Genomic DNA, 26078 nt, shown 5'->3' with positions numbered 1-26078 from the left:
TTTTCTATTTGGAATAGAAAATTAAATTATATCTTTTGGTTGTAATGTATATATTAATTATATAAAAGTTGTATATAATATCAATTTAATTTTGTAATTGGATTAACGTAAAAGTCAAAAAGGACTTGTCGGCTTATTTCAATCACGTACATCTTATTAAGAATGGGATTTGTACTATTCAATTTGGATTGAATTAAAAGGTCCATAAAGGACGTGGCTTCTATTCCTATACTGAATGTGATTTAGTTTTCTAATAGAAAAAGTTTTACAAAGTTCAATTTTGGAATGAACTTGTAAAAGAAGTAAATCACGTTTATATTTTCCCTTAACCCAATGAAAGATATTGTTGGCTTAAGTGATATATAAATACATCACTAAGGGTTAAGAGGCCACAAAATTAAGAGAAAAACATACAAGAACAGTTCTTGTCGTGCGACTTCGATTATTAGTTCTTGAGAAGAAAAATACTTTGTGAAAGTGAGAGTGCAATACAAAGCCAAGAGAGAAAATACAATTACAAGAAAAGTGTTTCTTGTTCTTCTAATTTGAGTTGAGATTTTTGAGAAAAATTTCATCACAAGTTTTCCGTTCAATTTGTTCGCGGGTTTCGTTGATCAAAGAGTTGATAGCAGGGATCGGTCTCGGTATGGATACGCATAGAGTCTTCGCACTATCGAAGAAATTTGAAACGAGACTCTCTTCACCAGGTACGTCTTAGATCCGATCTTTGACATGTAAATAAATTTTAAACACGAAAAGATCTGCCTAGGATTGTTATTGTCTTCCATTGCGTGTTACGAATACCTATATGCAATCCTTCGGTAAGCAATATTGACATCTAAAGAAATAGATGAACAATCCGATATAATGACATTATATATACTATAAAAAATACAATTCAGTTCATACTAATAAAGGACACTACTATAACTCTCCTCAACTAGCTTTTATACTCTTTTGGAATAGACTCATAATATCCCAATTAAAAATAGTACTTAATACTTCTTTTTGTCTGTAAGTACCAAAAATAATCACTCAAAGAGACTTAATTTTTTTGATTTTGCAAATCAGTCTTGATCAATTCCGTCGCCGAAAAAAACAAGATAAGATGCAAAATAACTTAAAATAGAAATAGTAGCAAGCGGAACACAAACTCATATTTGCCGCCGAAATAAACCAAACTTTGTTTATGTTCGACGCCTAGAGCCCTAGACCCAACATGCTGAAAAGTTTAAAACACATCGACGTGTAACTACTAGTTTCAAACCCACGACACTTTCACGCTAACTTTAGGCACTAACCATGAGAGCTGCGCCATTCTTTGTGATGAGCACTGTTATTTTAATATATTTGCTAGTTATTTCGTTTTTTTATAATAGAGCATAATTTTCCGACGAAGCGATGTTACCAGACCCGCCACCCCTGTTTGTGGCGACCTTCTTACTCGTCACAAAGTATTTGCATGTATTTTTGATGCATTTGTTTAACGACCATTGTCACAGTGCACAAAGCTAGCGGTCAAGGTCTGTGGACCGACATATGCCTTATGAGTTGTGGCCCTTCTTTTCTTCCATTTCCCACTTCATATCAAACTTTTTCTTTATTTCATTTTTTTCTGTTTCCACGAAAGTTTCTTTCTCTTTAATTTCTTCTTTTGACTTAAAAGAGTGAGAGAGAATCTTTGATACAGCAAAAACAAAGAAAGCGAACACATTAATATTATTTTTTTGTTGTATTTCTTGCTTTTTTGGCAGCTTATTTTTGTTGTTTTGTAGAGACGAAGGAATTAAAGAATCTATAATCCCTCAGGAATTAAAGAATCTATATCCTAACAAAAACTAAAGAAAATCTTTTTGGTATTTTTAATCGGATTTTAGTTCCTCAAGAAAACTGTCCAAAAGATTTATCGTCGGGAAAAGTCCGAGCTTTTTCTGATTTGTTTTTTTTTCTTATTTTCCTTTTTTCCAACTACTACTAACTAATTAGACTATGTGAGTTCTACACTAAGCTAAAAAAAATTAATTTTATACAATTACAAGTCAGGAAGTATTTTTTCCATTCCACACTTAGATAATGCATAGTCCCCGATGCATAAATAAATTCAACAAAGTAAGGTTGAAAGAAAGAACTCCCCGCTGGCTGGATTCCTCCTCCTCAGAATGCCCACCAGTCGCAGCTCCGGGCTCATCATCGCCATCCGCTCCCAGGGCCACCAAAGCCACGGGCCTTGTGACTTCATCACCAATCTCATCCTCATCATCAGAGCCTTTGTGGGCCTTCTCGTCCTCACACATGTGAATGGGACTTCCAGACGCAATCCCCAACATCTCCTTTGGAGAAATAGAGAGATCATTGCGTAGATGCATACGCTTCTCATCAGTCACACCTAGCTTGCTCTATGTCATATAGAGGGAACTATTAAGATACCTGTTAAAGTTTTCGTCCCTCTCATTCCTCGCAGCCTGGCTTAGCTTTGACGTAGACTCCAACAAGAACGTAATGTCCAGCATTCCCTTTGGTGCTTCCACCACCTCATCATAGCCGGGGTACACTACGGGAAATCATGTATTGCATCAAGAGGTTGACAAAGAAGAATCTTTTGATCTTTCGCCCAAAGCGGGTGCGGCCATCTCCCCTAGCATGATCTCACCCACATTGACGGGTCATCCAGTCATCAGAAAAATATAATACACACTCGAGCTCGAGTGTATTCATTATTGTGCTCAACCGACATCAACCTAGCCTGCACAAAGTTTTGCCACACCTTGGCAGTCTTGTTGAAGTCGAAGTGGATCATCTCAAGATGGGCATCACCCTTAGTTCTTGTCCACTTTGCATTAGAATCTACACCAAAAAGAGTGTGACGTATTGCCTGGTAGCTTGGGCATTTGACAAACTTTGGTAGCGTTTATGGTTTAGGGTTATCAACTCCCAAAAATTCGCATAAGGAACGTCTATCCATTGACACCTCCTTTCTTTGGAACCATGACTTGAACAAGTCGTTGTTCCAACTGGCATAAAGTTCTTGCACCATGCTCAAATTTGCATGGCCGGGGCACTCTATGAGCTTATCCATCTTCATCTCTACCAACCGGGCAAGCACATCCTGGAAGTTCTTTTCCAGAGCTTTCACATTGATCCCCATTTCGGAGACGTATCGCCCTTATGGCACAAAGTTATAATACCATTGGATGGTATCCTCACGAACTAGATCTAAATGAGGCCTTGGTCCCGATGGTGCCTTTACATATAAATTTTCACAATAATTATATGTAAAATTTTAAAAAAACAATTGTTTGGATTAACTAATATTTTTTATGCGAAAAATAATACTCTAAAGTATAATCTACTTGGCTTCAGCAACTCACACTTTCATGTTTCTTACTGTTAGAGCACTATATGAAATAATGTTTTTGGTGACAACATTAATGGCGACCTTTCCCACAAGTTGTGCTATATTTATTTTTGCTTCGACTTTTTGTTTTTTTTATTTTTCCTTATGTTTATTTCATATCTAACACTAATCCTGCAGCACACTTCAAATGAATATATCAGTCGAAAACAAAGACCTACTGAATTGTTTTTTTATGAATTATTGAGTTGTAGGTCAAGGTCTGTGGACCGACATATGCCTTATGAACTGTGGCCCTTCTTTTCTTCCATTCCCCATTTCATATCAAACTTTTTCTTTATTTTATTTTATTTTCTTCTTTGACTTAAAAGGGTGTGAGAGAATGTTTCATACAGCGAAAACAAAGAAAGCAAACACATTAATAACTTTTTTTGTTTGTATTTCTTTCTTTTTTGGCAGTTTCTTTTTGTTGTTTTGTAGAGATGAAGGAATTAAAGAATCTAGTAATAGATTTTTAGGACAAACTTTGCCGTATTTATGTTATCAAACTGAAGTTATTTGAATTTAAAAGTTTTTGTCATGGTCCTTACACTAGTTAATACTTTTACTTGATAATTAGTGCAGAGAAGATATGTGCAACGTAACAGTAGTAATTAAAGATTTCTTGGCTTAATTTGTGTTATATAGAGGAAGATTTCTTGATTTCTTCTCTACCAAATACTTAGATATAGAAATGGGCATTGGAAAACTATCATTGTATATGCCTTTCTCTGTCAGCTTGTTTTCTCCTTATCCTCATCTCATTGTAATGATCACTTTGGTGAATTTTCCTCTTAAACGTGTCAAAATATATACACTATCACTGAATAAGTCTTATCGCTCTAAAAATATTTTCCATTAAAGCTTCACCACAGAATGTGCATATGAATTTGACCGAAAATGACAACTCAAAATTTAACTCTCAAAATTTTTCCCATTAAAGCTTCCTGGAATTGATTACTGCAAAGCAACAATAGTAAATTTTCTTTGCTTTGTGCTATATATACCTCAGAATTATTCAATAGAGGAACAAAGCAAATATTTCTTGATCTTTATAGTGCAGAAATGGGTTATGAAAAACTTGCATTGTTTCTGCTATGTGCCCTTCTCTCTAGACTTGCTTTCTCCTCATCCTCAACTTATTTGTGCCCTAAAGATCAAGCTCTTGCTCTTCTACAATTCAAACAGATGTTTACCATAAATCCTGACGCTTCTCGTTGTTTTAATTCTTATCCAACGACATTATCGTGGAATAGGAGTAGAGATTGCTGCTCATGGGAAGGAGTTAACTGTGACGAGACAACAGGCCAAGTGATTGAGCTTAATCTCCGATGCAGCCAACTTCAAGGCAAGTTTCATTCCAACAGTAGCCTCTTCAAACTCTCCAGTCTCAACAAGCTTAATTTATCTTTTAATAATTTCTCTGGATCGCACATTTCGCCTAAATTTGGTGAGTTTTCTAGTTTGACACATCTTGACTTATCAAGTTCAAGGTTTTCAGGTCAAATTCCTGCAGAAATCTCTCATCTTTCTAAATTATACGTTCTTCGTATCCCGAGGGATTATCCAAATGAGCTTACACTTGGATCTCACAATTTTGAACTACTCGTTAAGAACTTGACCCAATTAAGAGTGCTTGAGCTCAACTCTGTCAACATCTCTTCCACCATTCCTCTAAATTTCTCTTCTTATTTAGCAACTCTACTTCTTCCATACACGCAATTATATGGGACATTACCTGAAAGAGTTTTTCACCTTCCCAACTTGAAATCTCTTGACTTATCGTACAATACCCAACTCACAGTTGGATTTCCGATGACCAAATGGAATAGCAGTACATCTCTCACGGATTTATATCTCAATAGTGTGAATTGTACTGGTAGTATACCTGAATCATTTAGCTATTTAACTTCATTGTATGAACTGGACATGAGCTCTTGTAATCTCTCAGGGCCTATTCTAAAACCTCTGTGGAATCTAACTCGCATAGAGTTTTTGATCCTTGAAGATAACCAACTTGAAGGACCAATTTCCCAGCTCTTCAGACTCGGTAATCTCAAGAGATTATCGCTCAGAAATAACAGCTTCGATGGCCGACTTGAGTGCTTGAATGGGACACAACTTAGGCACTTATACATTTCATCCAATTTCCTAACTGGTCCAATTCCTTCCAATGTAAGTGGTTTGCAAAACCTAAACAAACTTTCCTTGTCATTTAATTACTTTAATGGGACTATACCATCCTGGATATATTCCCTCTCATCACTATATCATTTAGAGTTGAGCAATAACCATTTCAGTGGCAAAATTGAAGAGTTCAAGTCCAAAATATTAAAGTGCGTTATTCTCAAAAAAAATAAGCTGCAAGGTCCTATTCCAAAGTCACTCCTAAACCAGCAGAACCTAAAATTTCTTCGCCTTTCTCAAAATAATCTCAGTGGACAGATTGCTTCAACCATCTGCAATCTTAAAACAGTGCAGTTGTTAGATCTGGGAAGTAATAATTTACAGGGAACAATCCCAGAATGTTTGGGTGAAATGGATAGAACTTATGTTTTGGATTTAAGCAATAATAATCTTAGTGGGACAATTCAAGCAAATTTTAGTACTGGAAATAATCTCAGAGTCATTAAATTGCATGGGAATAAGTTAGAGGGGAAAGTTTCGGGATCTTTGATCAATTGCAACTATTTGGAACTACTTGATTTAGGTAGCAATGAGTTGAACGACACTTTTCCAAAATGGTTGGGAGTCCTACCAAATTTGAAGATTTTAAATTTGAGATCAAATAAGTTGCATGGGTCCATCAGAGCTTCAAGGAATAGACACTTGTTTGCACAACTTCAAATCATGGATCTTTCATCCAATGCATTTAGTGGGAATTTACCAGCAAATCTTTTTGAGAATTTCCAATCTATGAAACTAATTGATGAGAATAGGAGTACACCAAGGTATGTAGGAAATAAATATTATTCTGTGACAGTTACAACAAAAGGATTGGATCATGTATTTGTTAAAGTTTTGACTACAAACATAGTTATTGATCTCTCAAAGAATGGATTTAAAGGTCAAATTCCAAGTACTATTGGAGATCTTATTGGACTTCGTACGTTGAACTTGTCTCACAATGGCTTAGAAGGTCTTATACCAGCATCATTACAACATTTGTATGTACTTGAATCGTTGGATCTCTCATTTAACAAAATTGGCGGAGGAATTCCGCAACAACTTGCATCTCTAACATCTCTTGCGGTCTTAAATCTCTCTCACAATCATCTCGTTGGATGCATCCCTAAAGGAAATCAATTTGATACTTTTGGGAACAGTTCATACCAAGAGAATGTTGGGTTACGTGGATTTCCACTCTCAAGAGGCTGTGGTGATGATGGAGTAACAGAAGCGACAACTCCAGTTGTGCTAGATCAAGGAGAAGAAGAAGATTCATCAATGATCAATTGGCAGGCGGTTCTCATGGGTTATGGTTGTGGACTAGTTATTGGACTGTTGATGATATACATAATGTTGTCAACTCAAAATCCATTATGGTTTTCCAGGATAGTTGTAGAATTGGAACAAAGAATCGTTACGAGAATGAAAAATCACAAGAAAAGACATTAGTGTGTCTAGGTATTCAACTTGATCTCTATGCAGATTCTTTTGATTATTGATATTTTATGATCTAGCCATTTTAACTCTAACTCTTAATTCATTTTGAACATTGCAGGTTTTAAGTCTAATAAGTTGTTGGAGAGCAAATATAAGCCTTTGTCTTTCACAGTTTATTATGATGTTTCATGAAATGTTTGTTACCATATGAATAAAGACATGATTTTTCTTCCTTTGAGACTCAAACCCCATTTGTTTTCATTTATCTATAGTTTGTTGCATAGAGATTATTGGTTGAGTTCATGGCCTCAAATTATATCATTGCTTCCTATAATCAGTTTAATTATTAGTTGACTAATTGGATTCGACTGCACAGTCAGTTCATAAGTTTATGACGTTATTCTTATCTTTTTCTTAATTATCTAAAGTAATTAATTTCAATGGAAAGCTAAACGTTAATCTGTTAAAATTGTTTTTGATATGCTAGTTCACTGATTTCTCTTCCTTGCTAAGTGTTGGTATTATCTCAATCGATAAAGATTGCTCTAAAGTTGTGGCATATATAGCTCTAACATTCAAGCATATAAGACATGTCTTTGGTATGCTAGATCACTATGATTAATTGGCTTAAATATCCTTTAGATATTAACTCAATCGATAAACATTCCTCTAAAATTCAAGCATATAACTTCTAAGTATGAGCATTTAACCCAAAATCTCTTAGGAAACTTTTCCATACCTGTTGAAATTTGTAGAAATTTTCAACTCTATATCTAAATAGAAGTGGCCTAATGGCTCAAGAAGTGTTTAATGGGCCAATAATTAGTACCAAAGGTCTGAATAACAGGTAAAAATAGCACGGTATAGCCAGTTTTCGGACTGGTCATTCAAAAATAGCCAACGTTTATGAAGTGAATGAAAAATAACCACTATTTTGCTGCAACATAGATCGGTCTAGCATAATATACTGGAGTTCGGTGCACCTGTGTATGAACTCCAGCATATTATGCTGGACCGGTATACTTTGCTGAAATCCAGTATAATATATTGGAGACTGGAGCACCGGCGCTCCAAACTCCAGTATATTATACTGGACAATTATACTTGTTGGAACTCCAGTATATTATGCTGGAGTTCTAGTGTACTTATGCTAGAACTTCATCATATTATGCTGGAGTTCCAGCATACTTATCCTGGAACTCCAGTATAATATGTTGTAGTTCAAGCATACTTATGCTGGAACTCCAGTATAATATACTGACGTATTTTTCGGATTTTGAACAGTGTTTTCACTCATATTTATCTTTACATGAAAAGTAGCTAAATTTCGATTACTTTTGAAACTGGGTTATTTTTGAACGACCAGTGGTAAATCTGGCTATTTTTGAATTTCTCCCGAATAACAGTAGCTGTCCAAAGGCCCAAATGGATTACAAATTTTACTCGATAAATTGTAGAAATTCAAAAATAGTCAGATTTACAAGTGGTCATTCAAAAATATCCACAGTTTCAAAAGTAATCGAAATTTAGCCACTTTTTATGTAAAGATATATCTGAACGAAAACACTGTTCAAAATCCGAAAAAATACTCCAGCATAATATACTTGAGTTCCAGTATAATCCAGTCGGTCCAGCATAATAAACTGGAGTTTGGAGCACCGGTGCTCCACTCTCCAGTATATTATACCAACAAAGTATACCAGTCCAGCATAATATGCTGGAAGTTCATACACAGGTGCATCGAACTCCAGTATATTATGATGGACCGGTCTCTGTTGCAGCAAAATAGTGGTTATTTTTCAATGACTTGGCAAACGCTGGCAATTTTTGAATGATCAATCCGAAAATTGGCTAGACCGTGCTATTTTAACCATATTTTAGGATAATCGTTAATCTTGTTTGCCTCATGGGCAAAACTTCAACCCAAAAGTTAAAAGTATTGTCCATGGGGTAAGCGAGGGACAACACTTGTTAAATTTGAAGTTCTACCCATAAGGCAAGCAGTGACAAACATTCAAGATCATCACTTTGAGACCTATTTATGTACTTCACCCAATTTTACTTCCACTAGTCTCAAGGTACGCGCGATGTGCGTGTATTCTATCTCAATGAGTACTAATTTATTTAAAATTTGTGTTTAAACAATAAAATAAAAGTATAAATTCCTAAAGATAATTATATATGTTAAATGTGCATAATAACTAAATAAATAAAGAAGCTCACGTAAAAATCCTCAATCATAAATTAATTATTCAACTTAAAAGTTATTTCAGTTTAATAATATTATAACTTTAATTTCACAAGTTATTATGCTTCCTTTTTTAGTTTCAGTAAGAACAAGTCCTTAAAAACCTTACAACTTTAATTTCACAAGTTATCATGCTTCCTTTTTCAGTTTCAGCCAGAACAAATCCTAAACCTAAATAGTGTTGAATAATAACTTAAAATATATAATCAGTTAGTACCAATATATATAATCAGGCAACTAATAATCTACAACTTTCATATGATCACAAAATCAAATTAAATAGCAATGAAAAAAATACATGTAAAAGGATACTAACAAGCTTGCGAGAGAATTTATAATTGAAAGAAGACTTTTTCATGACATATTAACTCCAGAGAATGACTTAGAATTAGAATTAAAAAAAAAGATAGTCTCGTGCATAAGGTACCTCGCATAATTTAAGTGAATGATCTATATAAAGTAAAATTTTAATATTTTAAAGTTCTAAGTATTAGAAATTTTAGTCCAAATAATAAAAAAAATTAATAAATAAAAGTTTTATTAATTTTAAACTTCTAAAATAAATAATTAAATAAAGTTTTTTTATATAATAATTAACAGTAATTTGGAGGGACTTCAGATTTTCTGTTTTGCTTATAAAAATCAAGTTTAAAATTAAAAAAAAAACATTAGTTTTAAATTTTAGTCTTTTATTGTAGGTATTTTATTAAATAATCTAGAATTTAAAATATAATAATCACATTATCTCTTATTAATAAAAGAAATGGAAAACCAAACGTGATAAAAGTAAGTCCTATAAATTAGCATTCATACCTATTTTAAACAAGGAAGTATTTAATATACAAAATATAATTAATTTTGAAGCCCTAAATTTAAGGCAAATAACTTAAATTACTATTTTATCCAATATATAATATATTTTTAAAGGGTAAAAAAGGCGAACGACATTTCGCTAAGGGCCTTTATACTTTTAATATAGTACATAGATATAGATTACTTCAGGACTAAAGTTTATATATGTTATAGCAATAAGGTCACAAAATTATCTTTTGTCATGTTAAAATAACTATATGCGACTTCTTCATAAGAATTCATGTTTTCATGTGAAGTTGACTCAATGATGCAAGTCACTTATGTCCAATGGCGGATCCAGGATTTTATGTTTGTGGATGCTTAATTTTTCTTGATGTGTCGTAACTATTTAATTTTTTGGTTGGTATGTGCTTTCTTTTCCTTTTATATCAGATGCCTCAAATTTCTTATATAACTATACCTATGTTGTGTAAAGTTTAATAGGTAATCAAATACTCCTTATAATTAGGCAATCTTTTTGTTCAATCAAAGTGTTCACATTATGATTTGGTATTATGGTTGTTGTGTCCGCTGCCAGATGTAAGAACTTAAACTTCACCCTCTCCTCCAAACAAGGAAACCAATCAATAAAGAGAAAATTAAATAAGAAAGCTGGATGAAATTTTGAACAAAATTAATATAGCAAGAGTAATGAAAACCAGCTGTTTATGAGACCCGAAATAGCGGAAATTTCACTTTTAAAAAATGGAAATAGCTAAGAACTTCGTCCCTAACTCGTATCTAACAAAAAAAATTCATAATCTGTCGCTAAATAGAATTAGCGACAGTTTTTCTGTTTAGCAACAGAATTTGTACGTCGCTAATTCTTATTTTTTAATAGTATTTATATATGATCATGTTTCGCTTTCAAAGTTAGTCTGTCTTTTGCCCATGTATGAATTGCATACGACTCTTCATCGATGGGTGGGACTCTACCAAAATGCATGCAATATAATAAGAGCGTCCCTGTCCACTCTTCGACTGTGTTGGTAGTAATAATAAACACAACAACTTAATCATTCGGATCCGTCCGAATTATTTTCTCTGTATATAATAAGTCTCCTGCTGAGAGATTTATTAGTGCTTTCTTAGAAATTTTTTTGGTGGTTGGTTGGTAAGTGAAAAATTATTATTATTATTATTATTATTAAACCGAAAAATATTATGATAGAAGTTTTTAGTATTAAACTCATAAGATAATTGGATGTACATTCAAATGCAATCTTCCATAGATCTGTTGAACAATAATTTAAGAAGAATTATCCATCATTGAATCAACTTCCTAGATATGCAATCTTCAAATTTAAGATCAAAAATCTTTCAAAGAACACTCAAACCAATTGTTGGACTCCAAGTAACCTACTGAGCTGGAAGTAGATAGCAAAAACCAAGACTTTGTACTTTAATGTTCTTTACTCAAATAAAAGCCAAAAAAATAAGTTAAAGGAAAAGTAAAAAATAAACAGATCACATGATACCATTAAGTTAATGCAACAATTATTTAAACTACTAATGTTTTGGATCAATAAGTGGTTACAAAGAAAACTTAGCATGTCCAAATTGCAAGTTTTAACTGTGTAGATAGCATGATAAGTGCAGCCTTTTGGAAATAGAATAACATTTATTAGTAATATTCCCTAATTATTGACAAGTTCATGAACTTACTCAACAAACATTAAGTTTTATACTTGCAGATTTTACAGATAATTCCACTTTGTTTTTCAGTTTTTGTCTGTACTTTTAACAAGTCCATGTTTTGAATCTCCTAAATTATTGGCTTTGCAAATAATGCAATTCCTCATCCAACATTTGCCCATTGGATGTTTCATCCAACATCTTTTCATATCAGCTTTTAACCAATAAATATTCTTTCTGAGCTCAAATCTACATAGTCAACTGATGTTTTAAAATAAACTAGAGTCGAGCAGCTTGCGCTCACCTAAATTATTTCATCTATCTCACTTGCACAGCTATCGAATAATTCGTCGCCTAGTACTTTTTTTTCTCCTGGAATTTGAACCCTGATCTCCAAAATTAGCGCTCATTTTATTGACCACTAGGTCACAACATAGTCCACAGCTTTGAGGACTAAAATTAATAAAATTTTCAGTTTTGTGCATCCTGATCTAGGTCAACATGTATTTCTTAATTGTTTGGGATTTCATTAATTATTTCCAAGAAGTTGGAAGCACATCATAATGATTGAGTATTAAAGAAATTATTTGCTTTGACAAGAGATTGTCAGAAAGAAATAATGTCTTTTTAAAATAAGGTTTTAGCCCATATTAAACTTTGTTAAAGAGTCATGTTTTGCATCAGTTTCCTGAATCCTTACAGTAGTTCCTTCTATCCAAGAAAAACAATGAAACAAACAAGGATCCTTTGACAATCAAAATCAAATATTTTCTCCCCTAGCAGTGACTTAACTATATCAACACACAAATCTCTATAAAGGCAGCCCGCTGAACTAAGCTCCCACTATGCGTGGGGTCTGGGGAAGGGACGAATGTCTATATATAACAAAGTCTATATGTATGTAAAAGCAAATACTTAGTAAACATATAACAAAGTAACTGTGGAAAACATGAGGCTCTAATCCTATGTTGCTCAGACTTCCAAAAACATTGCGGCACTTTGGAGGATCTGATACGCATACGATGACATTTTTGAAGAGTCCGAGCAATATAACTCTAATCAAAACTAACTTTTCTTTCATTCAAAACTTTATAGTCTCCAAAGGGCCAGCTTTACAAGAACCAGAAATATCAATCTGTCAACCAACATATGATCTTAACCTTTTAATTCTCATACAAATCACCTACTAGCAATACAAGGGCAGTAAATGTATGAAATGGAAGAGTAAGAATGTATGAATGATTTCCTCTTTTTTGTTTCTCATTTTTTTCTTTTCCAATTACAATGTATAGGAACTCAAAAAAAAATTACAACTTGCATCTTGCAATCTACTACTAGGATCAACAAAATTGTTTACAGTTGAATAGAAAAGAATCCCTATGTCATTTTGTCTATTCACAGTGAAAGAACAGACTGATGAAAGAAAAAAATCTAATCCTAGTTCATAAGTATGAGGTTCAGCAACTGAAGTTAGGGTCCTTTATATGGAGGAGAGGAATATCTGCTACTGAGGCAAGATAAAGTCTTGTTCCCCAGAGGAGAAAGGGAACAGGAAACCTGCATTACCCTGCTGAAGCTCGTTGGCGTTGATGCCCTCGAAGGGAAGTTCATCTTGAGACGCGTAGCACTTCTCGGGGACAAGCTCACTTGTTCTAAAGCATGGGATTGAAGCTGCGAGGGATAATCCCTCAAGCATCCGATTCGAGGTCCAGCTCCTGTGCTCCATTTGCAAGACAGTTGCTTTCCCAACTGATATGATTTAAGATCTTTGTGTGAATTTATCCTTTGGATAATAGATTCTTCTGGAATTATCTCTTCTTTACTTTCCTCGAGCTCTTCGTGTTCTAAATCCGTTTGATCTTTTTCAGGAACAAACAATTCTTCTGCTGTTTCATATCCGTCTGACGGTGATTCTAATGAGAAGGAGTTGGAAATAGATTTAGCAGCTTCACTTTCATTCTTTAATTTCTGTAAGAAATCATCATTGCTTGGAATTTGAAGATTAGTCAATTTGCTACCGAAGCTATGAGATGGTTTTGAATCGGATAGTTGTATATCAGCAGCATTCTCTTGTAGTTTTAAGTCACTTTTCTCTGAAGTTGACTCTTCTAAATCATTCGCTTCCGTCTCCAAAACATCTTTTAGCAAGTCATCCTCAGAAGAGTTGCCTCTGAGGAAAACACCACTCTTCTTGCCAATGGATTCTTCCTCATCTTCGTCGGAATCAAGCTGCGTAATATGAAACTAATCAGCATGTGGCTCTATTTTAGAAATTACGAACTAAACTATTAAAGATCAAATTTGTACCTTAACATCATTGAGGTCGACATTGTTCTCCCTCATGAATGAAACAAAGTCCTGGAAGTTTTCTGGGGTAGGTCGGTAATGTCCACTATGAGGCCAGACAGCCTGTAGAATTCAGTTAATGAAGACAAAGAGTTAGATCGGAATCAGGATAAGGTGTCAATATAAGTCAAATTGGAAGTGTGCAAGTGATATATCAACATACCTTCAATACTCCTTGTTCGGCAACTATTCTCCCAGCCGCTAATGTGGCTCCACCAGCCAAGAAACTAGAGTGCTGAAATGTACCTTTCGTTTTCTTGCCAACATATAAGGTTTTAGAGGTGCTGAGGACAAAAATCCACTTAGCGCCTTTTGGTTCAATGGTAGTGTTAAGGAGCTTCCCTGTTTCCTTGTACAAGAGCTTCCCATCTTGCACTTCAACTTCATAAGCCTTTCTTTCCATCTGTTGTGAATGAACAAAAAACCGATGGTAAGTAAATTTTCAAACCCCCATAAGAGCAATTAGCGAGATACTCATTACAACAAACTGATAAATGGAGCTAAGACCTACCGGACCAAGGTATTTAATACACTGCTGCTGAAGTTTCCATCGAGGGCATTTGTCAACAATATTCACTTCTTTTCCTTCTCCAATATCCAACCTGATTCAGAGAAATACAGTTAGCAAATGAGAAAAGTTTAGGTCGTATTATCGTTGCAATTCAATCATTCGTTATCTAGACAATTACCAGTAGAAGAATGGCTCTTTGCTTTGAGAATGCAGCCATTGGACATAATAGAAATGCAAGTTGTGTCCATAACGATGTCGTGGGTCAATCTGTTCCACAGGAAACCTTTTCCACATTAGCAAAATAGAAATTCGGCATAAAACACAAATTTAGTATACCGTCGAAATTCTACTTACAGCTTCCAGCCAGTGTTGTAACGCTAATTTCTGGGCTTTACCATTTTTAGATAAGCCTTTGCCAACCTGCATGAAGAAGATAAAAGTCAGCAAACATCTCAGAGTAAATTCAAATTTTGCAATAACTTTCAGAAGCATAAATGAAATGATCCAAATTTTACCTTGGCTGCTCTAGTTCTTGCCCTCGACCAACGTGAAACTGCTGTCTCGTGTTTATCAAGATCAAAAAATGAAATAGAACTATGCTTGAGTTCTACAAAATCTAATAGCTTCCACCTGAAATTTTGGGAAAATACATATTAGGAAAAATCAAATTAACAGGATTTTAAGATAGGACATGTTCTTTTTTGGATAGAAAGGCATACCAGCTTTGCTCTATAAGTACTGCACAGTCTGCTAATTTTCTTCTAGTCCTAAAGCTCTTATACACTTTCTGCAACTTTAAAGCTGCCTCGTGTTTGGGGCTGCTTGTAAATACTAGAGGAGATTTAGGAGACTCTCCATTCCTGCTGTCTAACCTACGAAACTCGTTAAACTCGTGCTTCTCTTCTGATGAAGTTTTACTAAACTCCATTGCATTTTCCATTGTCCTAAAGCTGACAGTTTTTTCTATCGACATCTTTCCAAAGCCATCCGATTGCAATATTTTTGGTTCTGTATCTTGGCTCTTGAAGCTAACTGATCGTAGTGGCGTCTTTCCCTCATCGTATCCAAAATCGATGGATTTCACAATGACAGATTCAAGGGCAGTTTCCAAATCACTATGAGAGGCAAGTGGGCATGAAAAGGATAACCCCATACGATTTCAAAATGGATCTTGAATAGCTTATTGACACCTTTAAATCCTGCCAATAGTAATATATACTTAGAATTTGAATGATTCAAATTATAATAATCAACTGCCAAATGTAAACACATCAACAAGTATAACTTTTGTACATCACATTATGAGCTGTATTAATACACTAACACTACCATTTAAGTCTCCAAGAAAAGAGAATCAAAAGTATCATTTGCGGGAACCAGCTTTTTTTGCAACTTTTGACACATCCTTTTGCATATTTTAGACTACAAGTTTCATAAGTTTTTCTTTTTTTCTTAAACTCCGTACGCCGGTCAAACAACATCACGTAAATTGAGACGGGGGAGTAATTCTTTATTTTTATATTTGAACAAGTCAGGCAAGACATATTTTCTCAACAACAGCAGAACATTTACAAGGCAGATTCAATTGTCTCAGAAGCCGAAGGTCGGGTCTATTGGAAACAGCCTCCCTCTCTGGTACATACTACCCTCCCGACCCTACGATGTGGGATAATACAGGTATGTTGTTGTTGTATTCAATTGTCTCAGCAAAGTGGAAACTAAGCATAAACTTTACAATCCATTGGTAAAAGTGTCAAAAACTGAATCTTTTCAAATGGCTAGCCACTTCTCAATGGCATTTTCAATATCCGAAATACCTCAGAAATCAAAAATGCACAGAATATTCTAATTTAGTCAGTTCAACCTCTCAAAATTTCCAAGAAACACGTTCAAACCAGAGAAGAAAAAAACAGAAAAGAACCCCACATTTAACAGATCATAAGAAAAAGAAGCAACCCCAAAAACAAAAACAAAAACAAAACATTTCACAAGTTTCTTGAAAACCCAAGTTGTAAAAATACATGAAAATCCACAAGAAATCATGAAATGAACAATAAAGATTCAAACTTTACCTCAATGTAATAGTTTTGAGAACCCAAGAACTGAAATGGGCTAAAATTTGAATAAAATGGAATAAATGGAATAAATATAATGGGAATTTGGTTTGATTCTGGCTTTGATTTTCACAAAAAAGAACTGTTCTTTTTCCCTTTTGTGCTTTGTGTGCTATAATAACAGAATGAATATATGTTGGTATTTTCTGCTCCTTTTAACACTGATGGCTATAAGCTGATTTATATATATAGGAGGAGAAGAGGATACATACGAGGGTGTGGGGTAGTTGTTTTTAACCTCTTTTGTTTATAATATTCATTTTTTCATTTAATGAGGTTGTAATAAAAATGGTATTTTCAAAACCCTTTTACTCTTTCAAAGAGAAAAAAAACAGATTTTTTTAACCTCTTTTGTTTATAATATTCATTTTTTCATTTAATGAGGTTGTAATAAAAATGGTATTTTCAAAACCCTTTTACTCTTTCAAAGAGAAAAAAAACAGATTTTTTTAACCTCTTTTGTTTATAATATTCATTTTTTCATTTAATGAGGTTGTAATAAAAATGGTATTTTTAAAACCCTTTTATTCTTTCAAAGAGGAAAAAAAACAGATTTTTTTAACCCCTTTTGTTCATAATATCCATTTTTTCATTTAATGAGGCTGTAATAAAAATGGTATTTTTAAAATCCTTTTACTCTTTCAAAGAGGAAAAAAAACAGATTTTTTTAACCTCTTTTGTTTATAATATTCATTTTTTCATTTAATGAGGTTGTAATAAAAATGGTATTTTCAAAACCCTTTTACTCTTTCAAAGAGAAAAAAAACAGATTTTTTTAACCTCTTTTGTTTATAATATTCATTTTTTCATTTAATGAGGTTGTAATAAAAATGGTATTTTTAAAACCCTTTTATTCTTTCAAAGAGGAAAAAAAACAGATTTTTTTTAACCCCTTTTGTTTATAATATCCATTTTTTCATTTAATGAGGCTGTAATAAAAATGGTATTTTTAAAACCCTTTTACTCTTTCAAAGAGGAAAAAAAACAGATTTTTTAACTCTTTTGTTTATAATATCCTTTTTTTCATTTAAAAAGTTCATACTTTTTTGAAATTTTGTTTAATTATGTTTATTTAGTAAGTATTTGTATATCCTTATTATTTTCTTTTTTTATTACTTATATTCAGTGTGAACAAATTCTAGTTGAAACTTTATAAGTATGCAAGATCGTAATCTCATTTAACTTGTTGAGCACGAATGGCTTTCATATAGCTTTTTGAAAAATTCCGCCCTACTTATTGGAAAATAAAGAAAAAAGAATTTAAAGAGAAATTATTTTTTGTAAAACTTGAATATAAGTTCACATTTTATCTTATAATGGGAAGTCCACTTGACTCAATAAATTTTCCTTTTTCCTTTATATATTTTCAATTTTAATATGATTATTTCACTTTAGTCGCATCTATTTTCAATAATTATACCTTGCATGGATAAAACTCTGCGTGGGAAAATGAAAAATGACAAATAGAAAAATTCTCTTTGAATATTTTTCAGTTTCTTGTTGAAGTCAAATTCTATAGTACGTTCAATAAGAAAATTTATACTAATGACGTTGTATTGAACTGGTAGATATGAGTAATCGCAATTGATGAGGTTAAGCAAACATTTTCTTTTTTCGTTTTCTACTCGGTGTACGATATTCGCATAGGATTTCGACTGATCCAGATCACATAGCGTAGGGCTCATTAAAAGCGCACCATGCTAAAAAGATTTATTTTTATAGTTTAAACCCAAAATTTTAATTAAAGATGAAGAAGTCATATTCATCCAACCAAACATTTAGCTTAGCCTCCAAGCTTTGTCAAAATCAAGGGAAAGAAACAATAAAGTACTAATATAATTTCATGATCCACAAGTGATATAAATAGTTTCATGGTTGTTATGTGTCGTTTCACAACATATCGTATAGTATTGTATTGTTTTGATGTATATAATATTTGGATAGATTGTATAATTTTTTATTTTCATGATGTCAAACACCAATAATATGAAAAATAAACTTGTAATATTATAAAGAAAAAATAAGGTACGAGATAATATTATTATATAAAAATAATAGGGTAAAAGATAAAATAGAATTATTTAATAATACGAAAGGGTAAGAGAAAGAGAAAAAAAATAAAGAAACGATGCGACCACACCAAATAAACCGTTCCATAAAGCGATAATTTTCGTTGTTATGCTATAACAATGATTCAAAGGATTAAAATCATTTTCTGATAGGTCGCATCTTGAAGCAGTGACCTCTTTAGAATATTTTCCTCTACGTTGCTATTTTAAACAACTACTTCAATATGTTGTTTGTGTCTTTTAAATTTCTTATTATATCCTAAAATATTTAATACATCGTGTATGGATCGCATTTGCTTGCATAACTACGTATAAAAAAATTAGAAGGTAAAGACGATTAATTATACTAATTAAGTGTTTATTAGCCATAATGATGTATTTGCTTAGGTTGGGATGCAGTGGATATTGATTTTTGAGTTGGTGAACATTTGAAATTGACAAACATGATTTGCCTTTTTGAATAATAATAATAATAGAGAAAAGTGAAAGCTCAAAGCTATTTGAAACTTCCATGCATACTTCTTGAATGACCCACAATTTGACTAGAAAAATCCCCATAATAATAATAATAAATAAAAGAGTGGGTGTGATGAGTTAATACAAACAAAAAGAGTTCAGATAAGTCTAAAAGGACAGATATTTTTAAAATTTATATTCAATGCAAAGAAACATTCAAGCCTTTATATTTGGTGTCATTTTGATAGAACACATACAAGCTGTTCAATATTATAATATACATTATATAATACTTTATTGGTTGTGTGCGTAAATAATTGGAGCTTTTGCATTAAATGTGTGGTTGCCAAGCATAGTCGTTACTCGTTACCACTTTATTTAATTTCTCTTTTTATATTTTAATAATGTATATATTTCTTTTTGCTCTTTAAGATCTTAGAGCAAACTACCATATATTGAAGCGTATGGGATTTCCTTAGCAGGGGCGGCCTTCCATAAAGCAATTATTTTAGGCCCTATATTTGTGAGGGCCTCATTTTTTATTACACCTAATCGACTATGTATAAGTATAAAAAAAACAGTTTTGTACAGTGAAAAAGTTTGATTTTTTTCTACCAAGAAAATTGCACTTGAAATGAATATCGAACACGAATTTCGTAAGAAACGTGTGATATATACGAAGTAACAATTTGATATAAATATTGATAATGAAATCTCAAAATCTTTCAAAGAGTCCTTTAGAGTTGATTACTTTTATACATAATAGACAAGACTATCTTTTCACTTCAAAATAGATTTGGACAATTCGAAGCATATGAAAATATTTTTGATTTTCTATTTAGCAGTAAAAAATAAGATCACTAAATGTTGAAAATTTGAAAAAATATTGCCTTAATCGTGAATGTTCCTTAAAACGTAATAATCAATTTGATATTGATGGTTTAGATTTATTTTCTGAATCAAAAGTATTAAGGAAAATAGTACAATTAGAAGATAACAGTTTATTTAATATACTTAATCAAATAAAAAGATTTAATTCTTTTCCAAATGCCTAAATTGCTTATGAAATAATGTTAAAAACTCATGTTATTGTTGCTTCAACGGAAAGAAGTTTTCAAAATTCAAATTGATAAAATCTTACCTAAGAACAACAACACAAGAAGGATTAAATGAATTAGTTATATTGTCAATTAAGAAATACTTATTACGAGTTATTGATTATAAGAAAATTATCAATAACTTTGTATATAAGAAAAGCTAAAATATTGAATTCAAATAAATAATTTAAAAAAATTAAAAAGTTAAGGCCCCTTATAAAGTTTGGCTTTAGGCCCCAAAATTTATCTGACTGCTCTTGTTCCTTAGCTAATTAGGGAACGCTTTACCCTAATATAGAATTTTTCGTTACGAATTTAAATTTAGTAAAGTCATTGGACACCGGATTTAAAAAGCAAAAAAAAAAATACTATAAAGGCCATGAACCAAATCTTACCCGAGAAGACTTACCAAAACAAGAAGAAAGCAAGGATCCTATAGAAAATGTCTTGTGTAAGCAAGAAGGTTAATAATCTATAAAAACAATGGTATCAGCTCAGTTTGCTAATGATATTGTCCGCTCTGGGCTTAGGCCCTCACGGGTTTAAAACGCATCACTAGGATCTAAGGCTTGTTAACTTATATACCCAGCATCCCTCTTGTGTTTTGCCGATGTGGGACTATGTCTTAAGTGTGGGGTGTTACATACACCCCCTCTTATGGACTCATCGTCCTTGTTGAGGTTTGTCCCACTGCATGGGATTCGCCTAGACTCATTACTGAGGTTTGCTCCGCCTAACCGAGATTTGCCTAAACTCGGTTGAACTCTAACCCACCATCGGCAAGGCTGACACAAGCAGAGGCGGACCTACAGCCATGCTTGAGGGGTCACGTGAACCCGTTAACTTAGTCAAAAACTCTATATATACATAGTTGTATATATGTTGGGGACCCCTTAAATATTTTTCTTGGCAACCTCGTTAACAAAATTATGCCTGCAGCAATGGTCCGCTTATAAGAATAAGCCTTGTTTCTTGTCACAAGATGCGGGTTTGAAACTCGCCTGCTACAATTTTTTTGATGGTGCCCCCGTTATTCTCAAATCCCGGGTCCGCCTCTGGACGCAAGAGTGGCTCTGATACCATCTGTAACAGCCCAGCTTGCTGGTGATATTGTCCACTCTGGGCGTAGGCCCTTACGGGTTTAAAATGTGTCACTAGGATCTAAAGCTTGTTAAATTATATACCCAACATCCCTCTTGTGTTTTGCCGATATAGGACTATCTCTTAAGTCTGGGGTGTTACAACAAGTCTATTTAATTGCATATTGGTTGTACGACGGACGAGAAATAGAACAACAATATTGGGTCATTTTTCAATTTGTACATGGTAGGCTATGTTAATCCTCTATATGACTGTATCGTTCCAATTTTATCGAATGTCCCCTTTGAGACAAAACAACAATATTAAATTATCAAAACCTGAAGAAGAAGAGGAAGAAACAAATGATACGATTGGACTTACAAATATGTCATAAATTAGTCGAGTCGTGCATAAATTAGCCCAAACATCACGGTTGTAAAGGAAGAGGAGGAAAAAACGAGTCTTATTTAATAAGGTGTGAACATCAAGCCACTTGCGAAGCTTTACACTTCAAAGCACATGCACGCTCACATAAAAATATGTAATTTTTCTTTAAACAAACGATTAATCAGACAAAAAGTGCGGTTTTTAAAACCTAAAAACTTTCTAACACGTAAGAAAACAACAAAACTTATAGTTTATTGAAGAAAATTAAACAATTAAGATAATCTTTTCTCAAGGTTATAAATATAACTAAAATGGATTACAATGGATTTGATGGTTCCAACAAAAATAATAAAAATAAGTCTGATTTTGGTTCTTGACGCAATATGGTGTTTCCCACTAAGCCAATAATTTACATAAATATTTATTTATTTATTTATTTCTATTAAATACCGGGGTAAAAGGCGAAAGAAAAAGGAGTAAGTTATTTCGCAAACTAAATGGAAGATCTGCCGCATTACATGAGCTAATTTAAATGAGTTTAAGTAATATACCATATCATTAAAAATATTAATACACCGTCAAATCACTTTTATTTGTTGCTGCAATTAGCATATCTTATTTTTATCTTAAAAATCTCCATATCTTATTTTTAAGATGACAAATCTTACCTTTTAGGGAGGTTAACTTCAACTCAAATTTAAACGTACATGCGTCGTCAGGGGTGGATCCACCTCCCCACCTACGGGTCCATATAAACCCAGTAAATTTTGTCCAACAGTATAAATATGTTCCAAAACTTTTATTAATTATCTATAATTGTTTGAGTATGAACCTGGATACTATTAAAAATTTACTCGAGATCGTCGCAAAAACTCATAAACATTAAATTCTAGATCCGCCTATGTGCGTCGTGAATAATTACAGATAAATATGTGACTTGCTGAAGAATTAAGTTAAAGTTAGACGTATGTTTAGTCGTCTATATATAGTAATTACATAATTTATATTAACCATACATAATTTATATTAACCATAGTGAATTCCTTTTGATCTCCTTCAAAGTATTGAAGTTCTATTTTTTTTGTGTCGAAAGCCATAAAAGACTCCAATCATTCATTGAATATAACTTAAAGCTAACAATTGCATATTTATCCTAAAATAACCTATGCCACTAGTATAGAATTTCCTTGTCCTATTTAGAAATTATTGTCGTCTAATAAATTTCACATATATTCACTCTAAACATTGCACCCAAGGGCAGTCCTACACCAAGTATCATATGTTCACATAGGTTAGAGAAAAGATCGTGCACCTTTTTTCCAGTAATAGACCGGAGAGAGGGAGGCAACTAAAACTTTTAGAGTCGAGTTTGCGTTCTTTCCTTCTCTTTCGATAAGGTTTTCATAGTCGTAGTCGTACTCAAGTACCTTTGTGGGGAATCTACTTCTGAGATGGAGAGAATTCCGGGATGCATATGCTCTTTTCAGGGTTGAAGGAAGAAGTAAGCGCAGCTATCCCAAATAGCATAATATAGGCAGTTCCATCATAACACAATGTCAGTAGCTAATTTCAAACTTAAACTTGAGACCTATAGATAGTAGGGCTGGGCATATATCGGGTAAAACCGATAACCTGAACCGTTAATTGTTTGTTAGGTTATCGGTATCTGGTTATTGGGTTAACGGTTCGATAACAGTTTAGAATTTTTTTCACTATTGGGCTGTCGGTTCGGACCTCGGGTTGCCAATTTTGATAATGGGTTAACCGATAACCTAATAAGAATTAATAAAATTACGACTTTACCCTTAAGTGTATATATATTTATATATGCTAGGGCTTCAGTTCATTCTCTCCTATTCTTTCTCAGACGCACTCTTCAACTGTTTCATCTTCATTCTTCTTAGACCTTATGAGTTACTCCCAGTGTAAGTCATTAGTCTTATATATTAGGCTTTTGATTTCTATAACAAAATTCATCTTCATATTGGTATTTTTGAATGTTAATGATTCTTTATTTTTATTTTTTTTCGTTTCTTAATTTTGTGAGCTCACGTTATGCAGCCTATAAAAACTACTAATTTCTCTTCGCACTTATCAATTCTCAATCGACAATCTTCGTCAGTTTCGGATATATTTTTGAACATTATTCTTCTGTACAGTACGCTGAGCTTTGACTATAGAACAATATTTTCTTGCCTTCTAAGTGTTTTTTATTCTGTGTTAGTATTGCTCATGCACAGATCAAGGTTTTGCTCTATGATTTATTTTTTCAGGTTAAGCATTTGACAAATAACATCCAGTTTATTTTAGATTATTAGTACTATATGTTTGGATTTGTTAATTTTAAGGTGAAATTGTTGTTACTTTGTATTATTATTAATGTATTTGGACAACTGTTGTTGAAGAATTAGTACTATTTCAGTTGTGGCCACTGGACAGAGCGCAGAAATGGGTAGTATACTATATATGAATTCTTCTCTTTTTTGCTTAATTCCAGTGAATTGTTTTCTCGTTTTTGCTTGACTCTAGATTGAGTTATCTTATCGGGTAAACCGATAACCGATATCTTATCGGTTTATCAAATTTGTAAACCGATAACCGATATGCTAAACTGATAATATTCATAACTGAATCGAACCGACCGATGCCCACCCCTAATAGACAGAGTCAGAGCCAGAATTTAAAGTTTATGGATTCTAAAATTGTCATCGAAGTCATAGCTCGTTATTTAGTTACTGGCTTCATAAATAAATAATTATACATTTTGAGTGAATTTTTAATAAAAATATAAAATTTAAGCAAAGGCTACTGGATTCGTTGAAACTCGCATCTGCTTCTCTAGCTCTGTATTTATCTGTATATCACATAAATACAACTTTTACGGTTGCTTCAAAGCGACAAGTGCTCTTAAAATTGCACCAACGAATAAGATGATAATTTTTGGTAGTATATGATTATTTTTGGTTTCAAGTTTCACTTCTGGAAATAAAATAAATCGAAAAGCTCACACACGAAGTCAAATCCTAAAACCCTCAATTCCGAGGTATGCAGCATAGACTTCTTTTTTATAATCTCGTTGCATAACTTTTTTACAGCAAAATTATAAATAAAAAAAACAAAGAAACGAACAAAATTGTTGCACCGTAATATAAAATAATTATTTTACCAAAAAGAAAATCAACAAAAATCAGACATAATATGATTAACTCGACATATCCAACTGTCAAATTTCAGATCTCCATGCAAAACCTAACTATTACTCGATTATTAATAGCACTTTGCTTTAAATACATTATTTAAAGTACTTTTAAGTACAACTAGGTAGACAATTCTCTTCCCATTTTGATGGGTACTTTGTACCGTACAATGAGCCGGTCTTGGCTCACAGATCCACGTCTCCACATGCCATTCAACCACGTGGCCTTGTCTTTATAGTTTGAGTTATTTTTTTTCGGTTTCCACTAGGTGTTCGGTACCCATATTGGTGTCCGACTAAATTTGGATTCGCGTCAGGAAATCCCAAATTGGAGGATAAAGCGGCCCCTAACAAAGACGACTTCATACATAGGTTTCGAACCACAGACCTCTGGTTAAGGATGCAGAAGTACTTATCACTTCACCACAACACTTGTTGGTTTAAAATATATAAACATCGGTCTTTAAAAAAAATTAAATTATCAAGTCATAAGAAAAATATCTACAATTCTTAAAATGTGAGATTTGTAATCTTGAAAATACCATAGGTTAAATTACAATAGGTAAATATGACTGATAATGAAAAAAAATTGTACAATAACTGTGTATATAACTAAATTAAACTCTTAAAATTTATACATACTCAATCTAAGAAAGATGTTTATTAGTTTTAATAATAAATCTCTTAGTTAATAAATGTTTCACTAATTGAAACAATATGAATAAATACGAAAAAAGTAATAAATTACTATTTTTTAACATTAAATATTTTTAAAATCTCATGGAGTAGAATGACGTAGGATGTGACAATTTATATCCCATCATTGAGATACATTCACGTTGTTGGTTCCTATCATTTTAATGTTATATCACATTATGATAACACCTATCTGGCGTAATTAAATGACCTAATTATTAGTATTCATAAGGAGTCCGTACAAGTTCGGAATGCATGTAATTTATCTAAATTATAATTTTTTGTAAAAAGAAAAAAGATGATCCTAATTGAAATCCTCAGTCAAACATTAAAAAAAATCTTTACTTACAAAAATTGATCTAAAGCTGGAAATGGAGATTATAGAAAGTGGGCG

At 32.9% G+C, this 26078-nt stretch overlaps 2 protein-coding genes across 2 annotated transcripts; one reads left to right on the top strand and one right to left on the bottom strand.

Annotated features, from left to right (window-relative positions):
- Window positions 1-4308: 4308 nt before the first annotated feature.
- Window positions 4309-7243, top strand: LOC107824803 (receptor-like protein Cf-9 homolog). Its single transcript, XM_016651610.2, has 2 exons — window positions 4309-7018; window positions 7116-7243. Exon 1 carries the CDS (start codon window positions 4457-4459, stop codon window positions 7007-7009), a length of 2553 nt encoding a protein of 850 aa, XP_016507096.1. The 5' UTR covers window positions 4309-4456; the 3' UTR covers window positions 7010-7018; window positions 7116-7243.
- A 5707-nt stretch (window positions 7244-12950) lies between these two features.
- LOC107824804 (IQ domain-containing protein IQM2-like) lies at window positions 12951-16846 on the bottom strand. Its single transcript, XM_016651611.2, has 9 exons — window positions 16662-16846; window positions 15309-15788; window positions 15105-15219; window positions 14944-15009; window positions 14768-14856; window positions 14590-14680; window positions 14242-14481; window positions 14040-14141; window positions 12951-13961 (listed from the first exon to the last, which is right to left on the bottom strand). Exons 2-9 carry the CDS (start codon window positions 15740-15742, stop codon window positions 13203-13205), a joined length of 1896 nt encoding a protein of 631 aa, XP_016507097.1. The 5' UTR covers window positions 15743-15788; window positions 16662-16846; the 3' UTR covers window positions 12951-13202.
- Between the last annotated feature and the right edge of the window lie 9232 nt (window positions 16847-26078).

Source organism: Nicotiana tabacum, chromosome 18 (assembly GCF_000715075.1).
Source record: "Nicotiana tabacum cultivar K326 chromosome 18, ASM71507v2, whole genome shotgun sequence".
NCBI classification, from domain to species: Eukaryota; Viridiplantae; Streptophyta; class Magnoliopsida; order Solanales; family Solanaceae; genus Nicotiana; species Nicotiana tabacum.
The sequence above is the reverse complement of the archived record's forward strand: the minus strand, read 5'-3'. Positions and strand labels throughout refer to the sequence as shown.